The sequence below is a fragment of the Podarcis cretensis genome, assembly GCF_951804945.1.
Source record: "Podarcis cretensis genome assembly, chromosome: 2".
Classification (NCBI taxonomy): Eukaryota; Metazoa; Chordata; class Lepidosauria; order Squamata; family Lacertidae; genus Podarcis; species Podarcis cretensis.
Window position 1 is genome coordinate 86,051,142 of NC_137171.1, and position 13,022 is coordinate 86,064,163.

Sequence of the window (13,022 nt, forward strand, 5' to 3'; positions counted from 1 at the left end):
TCCAGGCACGAGGGGGTTACTCAAGGAGAGGGAAAGGAAGGAGGTGAAGATGCAAAGGAGAACTGGATTGTCAAAATTTCCCCCCATTTATACTTATTTCCCCCCCATTTATATCTTACCTTTTGAGCATCAGTCCTAAAAGCAACTAACAACATTTTAAAATAGTAATATATATTGTATATAAAATCATTACACAACATGAGGCTACATGAAAACAGGCAGCTAAAAACAGCCAGCAAAATGGGATTGGGGTAGGGGAATTAAGTTATAACATAAGTAAGTCACTTTCTGCAAAATGAAGTTTCCCATTTCCAGAATTAGAGCACTAGAAACCACCTTGACCAGAGTATGGTCTAAATAAATGCATAGGTGAAGGTAAAGGGACCCCTGACCATTAGGTCCAGTCGTGGTCAACTCTGGGGTTGTGGCGCTCATCTCGCTTTATTGGCCAAGGGAGCCGGCGTACAGCTTCCGGGTCATGTGGCCAGCATGACTAAGCTGCTTCTGGCGAACCAGAGCAGCGCATGGAAACGCCGTTTACCTTCCCGCCGGAGCAGTACCTATTTATCTACTTGCACTTTGACGTGCTTTCAAACTGCTAGGTTGGCAGGAGCAGGGACCGAGCAACAGGAGCTCAACCCGTCGCAGGGATTCGAACCACCGACCTTCTGATCGGCAAGTCCTAGGCTCTGTGGTTTAACCCAAAGCGCCACCCGTGTCCCTAATAAATGCATAAGCAGGGACCAAAACTCAGCTAGTAAGATGAGAAACATTGCTCATTCTTAATTTTGTCTTACAAATCACACCTAATCTAAAATTAATATTGACCTGTATCAATTTAATGCAATATTATGTTTGCTTCAGGAAATACAGAAAATTATTTCTTTGTTTTTATTTATTTTAATTTTGTCACAAAAAAAATTTTTTTAATTATTCAAAGGACACAAATAGTGATTTGTTTTTTCTATACACGAAGTTCCCAGAAAGAAATTACTTTTTTACTATTTCTTTCTCTCTTTGCAGTCACTTTCTTTCTGTTCCAGAAAACTATTTTGAATCTCTTCTATGACTTCTGTATCTCTTGCAGATTCAGTACTGTCTTTAAGTAGCAATTGTTCTGTATTTATTTATTAATCTTGGATTTCCCGTATAGCTGTGAAATTAATCTAACCACAACCAAGTATTATTCTTGGAACCATATTTTATCAGGTAGTTTTGAAGCAACACTCTTTATTATTATTTGGGATGTTTTGATTAGAATGCCAAATGGAAATGGGCGTAGATCATGTCTCAAATTTTATTTATTTGAGGACACATCCACCATACATGGAATAAGGTTCCTTCACTTTGTTTATATCTCCAACACATTATTTATTTTATTTTATTTTGCTAACATCTGCATATCATTTTCATATAGTTTTCCCCCCAGATTGCAGAAAGTGAATCTTAAGGTTTTTCCCCATAATTGCTCTCATTTTTTCATCTCAATTAGACAACCAAATTGTGTGCTTACTCTTCTCTACCGAATTTTGATTTTACCAAGGAGAAGCTTCAAGATCCATGAAAGCCCAGATAACAAGAAAAGTGTATATGCCTTGATTTAGCGGGAATGATCCCTTATAGAGTTAAATTAACTAATTTGGACAAGTGCCCTTTTAAGAATGGTTGTTTTAACAGATTGGTTTGGAAAGTTGAGAACCATGGGCATATATAAATTCAAATTGGACTCAGTTTGAATTGGGCAAGTGTATCCAGGCTGCAATTAGCTTTTTGGTCCTTTAAGAGCAAGTGAGCAACTTTCCTAGAGTGTAAGACCAACGCCAATAAAATAATAAAATCCCATAGAAAGGCCAAGGCAAAGATATCTCTCTCATGATATGTCCAAACCTGTGCCAGCTATGGTGAGTGCCAGGCGACATGGTTAAATGAAAGCCCTGAGGGGATTCAACAGGATGTGTTGCTGTACCAATATGCCGGTGTGAGACCACAGAAGAGCTAGCTTGGCACCTGAGAACACAAAACAGTGGAGCTAAAAAGCAAACTGCAAGGTCCAGTAGTGGACCTTCCTGCTAAATGTAAAGCATAGCCACTATTGAGAAAATGTTTCTTCCAAGAGCTAGAATGCCACAAGTAATTGAGTAACAAAATGCAACATATGTTATTTTTATATGGTATGTTTACACAAAGGCATCCATCTACAACATATGATGTTATTATTTGTGGGGCAAAAATTTTTAAGAAAAATTCTAGCCCCAAAGGGGGGATAATGTGATAGGAATTTTATGGGCTTATATGGCAATGTTCATAACCGCACGTACATAGATCGGCACAGGAAGGCCAACCTGGAACCATTTTGATTCCTAAACTGAGCAAATGTTTTCTCTGCAAGGTCAAACTGGAAAGCCTCCCCATTGTCTTTTCCTTCACAGGTCCTGTCTTGCGGGTATGTCTGTGTTTGAATAAGTATTTATCGCTACAAAAGACTGGCCAGGCTACCAAGGAAATCCAATCAAGTAACCTGCCGGACAGGAGATAAACAAGGACAAGAGAAAAACATTTAAATTTCTGTGATGTAGGTGGGATGTATCTGAGGGGTGGTCTTAGGTTACACCCCTTCTGTGATGTATGCATAATGTTTCTGGGGGTGGTCTTGATCTAGAGGATGGGAATTTCAAAAGTCTTTATAAGCCCTTGCACAGCATTTTTGTGGGTCCTCTTCCTCTCCTGCGTGTGAGGGGAGCACCCTGTTGCAACAGATCAATAAAGATCAAGCTTACTAGCTGCTTTGCTTCTCAATATTCTCTGGTTGACCTCTGTTATTTTCTCCTACCAATAGGGAACCTATGTAAGGACTCTATATGGGCTCTTGGATAACCCATAAGGGAAAAGGCCATATTTTTATTTACAACAGTTTGGAAAGCTTCACTATATGGCCACCAATTGTTTACTGGCATGTAGCAGGACAGGAACTTGAACTTTCAAAAAATAGCATTTTTTTCGAATGTGAACAACTGTTGTGTTGAAACTGTCTTTATTTTTATGCTGCCCTCTCCTTCTTACAAAATGTTTTAGAAAAGCCTATTATTTGCTTCCACTGAAACCCAACTCTTTATTACTGCACCAGCAATTTAGCGCCAATCACTGGATAGAGCCATAATCTCCTCTGAGTTCTCAGAACATCTACTATGGCAATCACTTTGCCCATTAGCTGAGCAGCCTTTTGGGCTTTGGGTCTCTCCTCAGACTCTCCTCCAGTTTCTTTCTGGTTATAAAATGTGAAGTTTAAAAACCTGGAGCTGCAAAGACAACAACGGATACATACTCTTCTTTTGAGGCAGCAGACAGGGGCCTCGCCGTGAAGGCAGACTAATTTTATTAACTTCAGGGAAACTTCAAAAAGCTTAAGGGCTTTAATGCCAGACAGAGACGACCCCAAAAGTCAGTTTAAGTGCTGCATAAACAAAGGATTAGGTCAAGAAAAAGCTGAAGGCTCCTTGCATTTCTTGTTTATATTGTCATATGACCTAGTGGGAGTGGAAGAGGGTTGCCTTTCTGACTTTAATCCTCCATGGTGTACAGTGGCGCTTCAGTTCACTGACCTACATTACAATAATATTTTTTTAATTTATGGGCAGAGGTGCAGCATCAAACTCACTTAAGGAGTTAAAAAAAAGAAAAGGGAAAGGGAAAAAAGAACAAATGTTTCTGACTAGTAAATTCTCCCTCTCTTGCTTAGGTTAGATCAGCAGCTTAGAAAGGGATTTCAAGTTCAAAGGGAATGTTTCTGTTGCTCTTGTTTTATGGCTTAGACCAGAGGACACAATAGCATTGATTTTTATGAAATATTCCCTCCCCCTTGGCTTTTGTGTTTGCAGAAAGAAAAAAAACAAATAGTACTGTATTAACATAGGTGAAGAGTCAGTCCCTCTCCCTCTCCCTTACACACACAAACTTTAATACAGAGTACACAGTTTTAAAATCCTTTGATTTAAATATTATTTGCATTGCGGTATTATGTTTGCAATGCTGTAGCTACGTTTTTCGTGATGACATCCAGCACAAACTCGTGGTTTAATTCTATCGACGGGTTGGGGGTGGGGGAGAAAATACTTAAACAGAACCTCCTCCTCTTCAGAGACACCAGAAAGTCTATTCTAATTTTAGAATAATGCAAATTACAGTCAGATTCAGTCTCTGAAATACATTATTGCTCATATTTGGAAATTAACAGGCACCAGTTTTCCAGGAACATAGGGAGACATAAAACAATAGGTGGGGAAAGAGAACTAGAATAAGGAATGAAGGGGGGGAAAGAGAAGTTGGGGATAAAAAGATCCTCTAGAAATAATCTAAATAACGAACTGTTCCATAGAGCACAGGTCAGGTATATGCTAAGGAGGATTCAATCTGGCAGTATTTACTTTACAAAGCTAGGACAGTTAAGGTTAATAAAGGTGTTGGGGAACAGGGCTGTCAACCCAACAACTATTTTTCACTTATTAACTTCAGTTCATTGACTACTGAAGCATACATAGGCCTCATTCAGATATCAAACTAATTATGGTTCAGCATTTACACGAATGAGCCTTGGGATCATCAGCCCCCTCCACAATGGCCATGAGATTGGAAGCTTTTGCTTCCATTTTCAACTTACCACAATTAAGAATTATTTCTAAAATTGGACACAAACTGGGTTAGTTTTAACCAGGCATAGGCAAACTCGGCCCTCTAGTTGTTTTGGGACTAAAACTCCCATCATCCCTAGCTAACAGGACCAGTGGTCAGGGATGATGGGATTTGTAAGCCCAAAACATCTGGAGGGCCTAGTTTGTCTATGCCTGGTTTTAACTATGTTTTACTGAAACAAGCCAACTTCAAACTATTATGTATGAAGTTGTCTTGTTTCAATAATGAATAGTTAAGATTAACCACAGTTTGGTTAACAGAAAATGGAAGCAAAAGCTTCCAATCTCCTTATCCTAGCAGTACCTAGAAGAGTGTAGGAGGAAAGCTTCTACATCAAGGCTTGTGTGCTAACAGTAAGCTAAATGCTCTTTTGGAAGAGAAAGTAAAAGGACTGGAGGAGCACGTTTGCTCACTGCCTCATTAGAGGAGATAAGGATACAGGGGGCACTATGGCAAGGACAAAAGCAGGAAGAGTCTCAGGGAAGAAAATGAGAACTGTAGCAAACAGGGGAAGTGCATGAACCAGAGTGACTGTTAGAAGCAGGAACATTCTGAACCACTGGAACTAATGTATTGTTTTCAAAATCTTTTCAATGAGAGAGGCTCTAACAATCCCGATGGAGAATGTCTGAAGCAGGCTGCACTAAGTGGGAATGAAGAGTCTCAAAGCTTCGGGAACAGAGGTAGCTCAATCGCCACCTACATGAAGAGAAGGACAAAGGTTGTAGACTCCCTACTAAGAAATAAGGGTGTGACTGTGTGCTGATCAGATCTGTTAACTTTTGGAGAATGCTGATCCTATAGTGCCTGGATCTAGGATGGGCTGGACAAGTGGTTTGTCATGCCTACTGATCTTTATCCCTTCTTGTTCATCCATGTGGGAACAAATGACACCATCAGGCACAACTAGGACAGTATCCCATCTGATTAGGCAGCAAAAGGGAGGAAGTTGAAGGACCTTAGTATCTAATTTTTCCTGTGTAAATGCAGAGAACTACATACAGAGAGAAAAATACTTCCCTAGAATGTCTTATGTAGATGGTGTCAACGAGAGAGGCTCAGTTTCTGAGACCATGTCTAAGCTTCCTTAATGGACTACTGGCAGGAGATGGGCTGCTCCTGACAAGGATGGGGGGAAATGAGCTTGGCAGAAGCATGGTGAACTTGATCAAGAGAACATAAAAACTAAATACTGTGGGGGTGGAGAAAATAGCCCAGAAATAAGCACATAAAGATGGGGACTTGGTACTACAGGAGAAACTGAGGAAGCTGTGGTGTTGCCTTGCAAACCCCACATTAATATAGCAGTTGAACAGAAACCCAAGGTTTTTGATGTCTATTCACTAATGTGCTGAGTATGGGAAATAAGATGAGCTTGAACACCTAATACAGGAAGAGAAATGTGACTTTATAGCTACAACTGAGACTTGTTGGGATGACTTTCATAATTGGAATATAGCACATGAATGTAATGGAGGCCTGTACAAAGCCTGTCTGTCCTTTCACAAAACTTCCTTGCATCATTGCTTGATGTTGCAAGTACAGACCCTCCAAATATACAAAATGGTATTTGTTCTTTGGTTAATTTCTGCCCAACAAGAACTCATTAGTAGCTTTCCAATTCTCCCCCTTCCTCTCTAGGTATAGCACTAATTGCTCTAACTATCCATCTCTGAAGGTTTCATGAAAATGTGACAATCCTCATGCTGTGCAGGGTCACCTTCTTCTCATTGATTGGACTCCCATTATTAGTTGGGTTTCTGGGTAGTCAAGGAATCTCCAGGATTATAGAATAAATAATCCTAGAAGGGGATTCAAAACAGTAAGACTGAGGACAGCACATACACACTGTACAGTCCTAGCAGCATTAGAGCAAAGAGAAAGTACAGGCACAAGGCAGGATGGGTAACCATTTGGGTAAAGGAAAGGAAAATGGTCTGCCACTTCAACCAAGGGTTTTTAATGTAGGGAAATAAATTGGATTTGAGGAAGGTGTCATTACATATTTCTCTCTCACACACAAATCATTAAAGTCCCTGCCTCCTTTGCATTAAAATGTTCAAATTTGGAGCTAGCAGCTAGCCCTGAACCTTCATGTCCACAGTGCTGTGCAGGAGAGTTTGGGGCAGACAGTCTCAAGCCTGGGCACTATATAGGAATATACAATGCTCACATTCAGGACTAGCATGAGTCTGAACGGAGTACAACAACTAGTGTCATAGCAAGTTCACAACAGAAGCACTGAAGATTTGTAGGTGTGGGGCTAGTTGCACAGAGAGCCTTAAACAAGTTGAGCATTTTCTGCTCAAGTCAAGGAGTTGGACTTGATTACATTTTGGTTCCTTCCAGTTGTAGGATTATGTGATAACACCAATAAGATGCAGAACCGTAACCATTATCTGTAGTAGAAACAAACAGAAAACAAAACAAGCTTATATTGATTCTGCTAATTCTATAAGCCTATCCAATCCATGAAATCTTACTAGGCAGTATCTCCTACAGTATTTTAGTAGCACTACAGCCCAGATCAGCTAGAAGTGGCCACCAAAAAGAAATCATTTAAATCAGTTCAGTAACAACAACACAGGTTGCTTTATAGTTCAACAACGTTGTTATAAAAATGGCAGTCAAGCCAAGAACACTGAGGGGGGAAAAAGTTTTAAAATTACATATTTTGAAGGGGGAAAAACTGCATTAAAGAAGTAAACAAAAGATTATGGGAATGTTGGGTGGGGAGACAGAAAGGCTGGAATCCTTCAAAGCCCAGGTTCTAAACCTTTAGCAGATAGGATTTATATATTTGCTATTACACAGAGAAAATAAGATACAAAACCATGAGGATGAGCTTTTCCTTTTTTTTGTCTAAAGCATTAAACACTGAGATTCAGCAATCAGATGCCCAACTAGAACTGACAAGACAACAGAAGCCATTTTCAGGCATTCTGGGCATTCACAAATACACAGGGAAATGCACAACAAATGACACAAGGAGATGAGAACACTGGCTCTATGCCCATCACCCTCTCTAAACTGCAGAACGATTATCTGCAGCAAGAGGCTCCTGTACTCAAGGAAGTTCCCCACGTGATGGAGAACTCTGGAAATCAGGGCCCAACATCACATGGGCTTCCAAAAGTAGAAGCAAGTGACCCACTTCAAATAACCACCCTCAAACTCACAGAAGGTGGTGGGGCAGAGCCTGAACACTTGTCCCCATGGCTCTCTTCGCCATGTACTGTATCTCTGGATTTTGAGAACACTTGAATAGGGCTAGAGCTAGATTATGTTACAAATCTAAGCATATAAACTTGCTTTTAAACTCATACAATCATGTCCAACTCACCAACTCTCCTACATTCTCATTATGCCCTTATCAGCCTCAACATCACTAACAAAAACAGATACTCAGTAAGTGACTCTAACACAACTTTTAAAAAAATCAATGACTGTTCAAACTCCTGTGCAAGCCAAAACGTTTATACTGTATGGTTTAATCTAACAATTTCTATTAGCAAGCCCTGCCAAATTCTGCCTCATCAGCCAAAGCAAGTATATTTACTGTTATTTTAAAAGTAAAATATTTATTCTTTTCTTAGAACTGCCTTCACTGGAAAATGTTGTGACCAATTAACCAAACCATGTTGATCCATATTTTGTAAATTACCATATCCTTCAACCTTCTGCCACTAAAGTTCATCTTTTTCCCCCCATCTTCTTCACTTTTAAACATGAATAGTATTTCAAATGAGAACACCATTATCTCCACATTCCTAAGCTTCACAAAATTGCTCAATCGCAAACAGAACAGCAGCCAAAAAATAAATACATCTCTTATGCTCCTATTTTACTGCAGATTTTAACCTGTGAAAGCATTGTGCATTTTTATCCACTGAGTGCCCTCATTGCTGTGTTATTATCACATTTAGCATGCCATCAGCAGCCAAGCACAACCAAGCAAACCCATGTTCAGACTTCAAAGCAGCTAAAACATTAATCGTGGTAAAAGCAGGTTCTGCTAGGCAGTTCCGTTTACTGCCAAACACTGATATCACACAGCATCATACGTATATAACAGAATTTAAATTGCAAAACTAAGGAAGAACTAAGGCACCAATACTGCACCTCAAGTACAATGGCCAACACAGGCCCTACAAGGAATTTTTGTGTTGCCCTTGTTAAAATCCTAACACTTTGTCTTTTAATTAGAAACAGAGAAGCTCAATGGGTATCCAGTACCAGTACTGGGCCAATTAATTTTAGTAGTTCTACTCTGAGTAGAACTTAGTTTCAGAAAACCCTCTGATTATAGAGAGGTGTATGATAGCAATGTGCTTCAGAAAGTAGGTACAGTGTAAGCAAGACTATAGTAGGGTTGCGGCTTCTTATTCTGTATCCACACAATGCAAAAGATGTGCGAGCAGTTATGATGATGGATCATGATGATCCAGATGCAGGCTTCAAAGTATTTGTGGTTAAAAAATAATACAGTAACTTGGTCGTAACCAAGCTACCCTGTTAAAATACCTGTTCATGAAGCCTTGTTGGCCAACAATCTTCCAGTAAATCTTCACATATCAAAGGGCTTTGTGTATGGTTTCAGCAAGGAGCTGTTCTCCTTGAGGTATATGTTTATTTTCACTAAACAAGTCCAAAATAACAACAAGCGGTGCAGCTTGTGCTTTGCAAACATGGTAGAGGGCTTCCCCTCCACCTGCCTTCTCTTCCTACTGTAGCAGAGTTACTCATTGACAAGTATCCCTTGCCACAGGCAAAGCAACAACATTTCAGGATCTAATCTTGCTTATGCAAAACATTTACTCAACAGACGTGCCAAGAAGTCACAGCACGAATCTATGGATCACCTTTCACTTTTGAACTTGGTGCAGGAGACTTTTTACCCCATATGGCCAATCAGATGGCGTTTCCTCAGATGATTAGATTCATACTTCTCAACGTATGCACAAAGTTAAGGACATCATGTTTTCTACAATCACACACACACTTTAGGTGGTAGTTAGAGCTAAGCCAAGCTTATGGTCAGTGAGCAGAGGAGTTTAACCACAAGTCTCTGTTCAGATGGCACACAAAGCCAAACCATGGTTTAGCTTGGGTGGGAGGAACAAAGTGGCTGCAAGCTCCTCTCTGGGAGACTGTGCATTCTTGCTAAGTCATAGCTTAGCTTATCATGTCATGTAAACCAGGTCAATATCTCAGTAATCATAGTAGCTCAACTAAGTTGAGTTCCATGCTGTAAGGAAAGCAAAATATAAATGTATTAAATAAACTAGTCGTTATTATTACAGTGGTACCTTGGGTTACAAAAGCTTCAGGTTACAGACTCTGTTAGTCCAGAAACAGTACCTCTGGTTAAGAACTTTGCTTCAGGATGAGAACAGAAATTGTGTGGTGGCAGCGGGAGGCCCCATTAGCTAAAGTGGTACCTCAGGTTAAGAACAGTTTCAGGTTAAGAACTGACCTCCAGAACGAATTAAGTTTCTAACCCGAGGTACTACTGTATTCCCATAGTGTAGATGTGGAGAGGGTGCAGAGGCTGAAAAACAGTGACTTGTCTAAAACAACCTAGAGAGCTTGAGACTGGTGTAATATTTGAACTGGGAGCTTTCAAAGAGCTTACTGACACATGGGCCACAATGTCTCTTCAAGCACACACACACATATACTTTCCCCTGTGTGAAACCCACAGCACAATTTGCATGGGTCTGTAAGAAAGAACCTCATAGGTGGGGCCAACTGCATGGCTCTTTCATATCCACTTTCATATTCTGCAGGTAAAAAGAGCCAGTCTTAACCACTATGCTATACCAGTAATTGTAGAAAACTGGTAGCTTGTAAGCATGACACAGGGTCTCTTTCATTTGAAATTAAAAAGAGCGGCAATTGTCTGCTTTGTGGAAACAGTGTGTTCACAAAGGTGTACTTCTCCCAATGCATGCAGTCCCTAGACTGACTAACTGAAGGCATCTGATCTATAGGTCTGTGGGGGATTTTGTAGGGGATTTTGCTGAAGGGTGGCAGCTATAGAACAGCTGTAAGTACTGTAGTAAAAACTTAAGTGCTAATTCTTTACTGCTACCTAATAACGAGCTACTGAAGCCATGATATTTGGCTGACCTGAGCAAAGAAAACAACTCACAAATGCATAATAGCTACTATTTCTCAAAAAAGCAGAGCAGACTTTGATGGAGCAATGAGAGCAATGTATTAATCTAATTATAATTAGAACAATATATAATTGCCTGATTTGAATTTATTCAAGGTGAACTGGCCATTAAAACAGGAGGAGTTCATATCAAATTCTGCAGCAAGGAAGGAGAACAGGATCAACCCCAGCTATATTAATTGACCATAGTGTGTTTTCTTGGGGGGAAGGGAGATGGAACACCACAAAAAATCACTAAAATGTGTTTCAGGAATAGACTCCCATGAAACTGGCAAGCTAAAGACGGCAGTCTTTCCTTCATTCCCAGCCTGTTCCCTACAATGCTTTTAGGGTGAAAGTATTCCTCATGGCATTATTATTTAGTGCCTCCCTAGAGCATTGAGAGGGGGAGGGCAGACACCCTCTTCCTTCCTTGACAATGAGAATGCCCTTTTCCTCAATCCGTGCCAAGAATAGACACTGTAAATTTAGTTATTCTAATCTCCAGACATCCATCGGCAGCAGGGTGGGACCATCTGAATCAGTATTTCTATTAAACCAGAGTCTGGACTTTTCTTAAAAGCAATGAATGATTTCACCACCCATTTGTTCACACTCCCCACCCTCCCACCCCGACAACTGGGACCAAACATTAAGCTGCAGCTTTCTCTAAAAAAGAAAAGAAAAAACCTATCCAAGATAGTAAGCCCAGAACTAAACAGAAATAAATGAAAATTTGTGAAAACAATTTAGCATCACCAGCCCTATATAAGCATGTCTCCATGTTTCCTCTTGGTATGAAAACCGTACATTAAGGCAAAAGGGAAGTCAAGTGTTAGCAGCAGAGAGAGCAACGTTCTCTCTGCTATCCTGGGCAGGCTTCTGGAGAAATTTCATGAACAGATAACCTCCAGCCCTATTTTTAATTGCCACAGGCTTCAACAAAGGCCATGACTCTGTCATCTTAGTTCCAGTTGTATTTTCCCTATTACCACGTCATTGGCTGTCAAATCCCCCTTCTCTTACGTTCCTCTCTAACTTTCCTTTACTATATTAACTCTTCTACAGCCCAGTAATCTCTGGTGATCCTCAAATTATATCACACAAGCTTACCCGTTCCACTTGTCCTTCCTTATGTTTCAGCTTGTAAACTTTAAGCTTTGGGAGACATGTCTCTGCATAATTCTTGTCTTCCATCCCTTGGAGGAGCACTCCATGGAACGCCAACCTGCAAGTGTTCGCGTGAATATCGGTATCCAGCTTTGAGCCAATCACAAGACACAGTTTAGGGCAGGTAACTGGCTTCTCAAACTCAAGTAAGGCCCACTGTTGTTTTGGGAGCTGTCTTTCTTCAGTGCAGTTGTTCTCCTTGTTTTCTTCTGAGGACTTTGAGTCTTTGGAAAGATATTCCTCCTGATAAAGATATTCTTTTCCAAAATCAAAATCATTCTCCAGGGGTTCTTTGGTGAAGTCATTAGGAGCTGGGCTGAAGAACATAACTCTTCCCATAACAGTTTCATGGCCAACTGTGATATGAAACTTTGCCTTGGTCTGAAGAGTGCCTCGGAAATATGGGATTTTCTTTAAAGAGATGATAGCAGCATGAATAGTCTGGAGAGATTCAGGTGTACAGATCAGACCTCTTTCCAACAGTTTTGGATCAAACTGAGTCACACAGATTCCTACCCTGTCACCCTGCATGGCATAGTTAACTGGAGTATGAAACATCTGCATGGACTTGACCTTCTTTGTCACCTATTTATGGGAGCAAAGGATAAGAAAAATAGTCATATTCATATGGTTTATTTATTAATAAAGCATTTTATTAATTAAAAACATTTATACCCACTTTCTGGGTCTTTAGAAAAAACAAAAACACACTTTTCAGTAGAGTTATTTCTAGACATTAAAACACTGCTCTTTAGTAGAGATACATAGTAATTACAAGAAAAATCTACCCTCTAAATTATCTAAATGAATGCTTCCTCTAAGGATTACTTTTAAAAGCTTTGTCTATCTTTTGTACTAGAAAATAATACTAAGAATCATTCTTTTGAATTTGGTAACTTTTATAGTAGCTGAAAGAAATTAGCAGATCAGTATGTATCTGCATAAATAAGGCACTGATTTGTTTTTGAGAAGTACAACTAAGCTACACAGTAGCAATCTTATAATA

At 39.9% G+C, this 13,022-nt stretch overlaps 1 protein-coding gene across 4 annotated transcripts in view; it reads right to left on the reverse strand.

The window, feature by feature from the left end:
- EEFSEC (eukaryotic elongation factor, selenocysteine-tRNA specific) overlaps window positions 1-13,022 on the reverse strand; it is a 153,722-nt gene that overhangs the window by 51,957 nt on the left and 88,743 nt on the right. For all 4 annotated transcript variants that reach the window (XM_079964555.1, XM_079964558.1, XM_079964556.1 and 1 more), the window contains one exon: window positions 11,960-12,601. In XM_079964555.1, coding sequence (XP_079820681.1) covers window positions 11,960-12,601 — 642 coding nt within the window. The remainder of the gene's footprint in view (window positions 1-11,959; window positions 12,602-13,022) is intronic.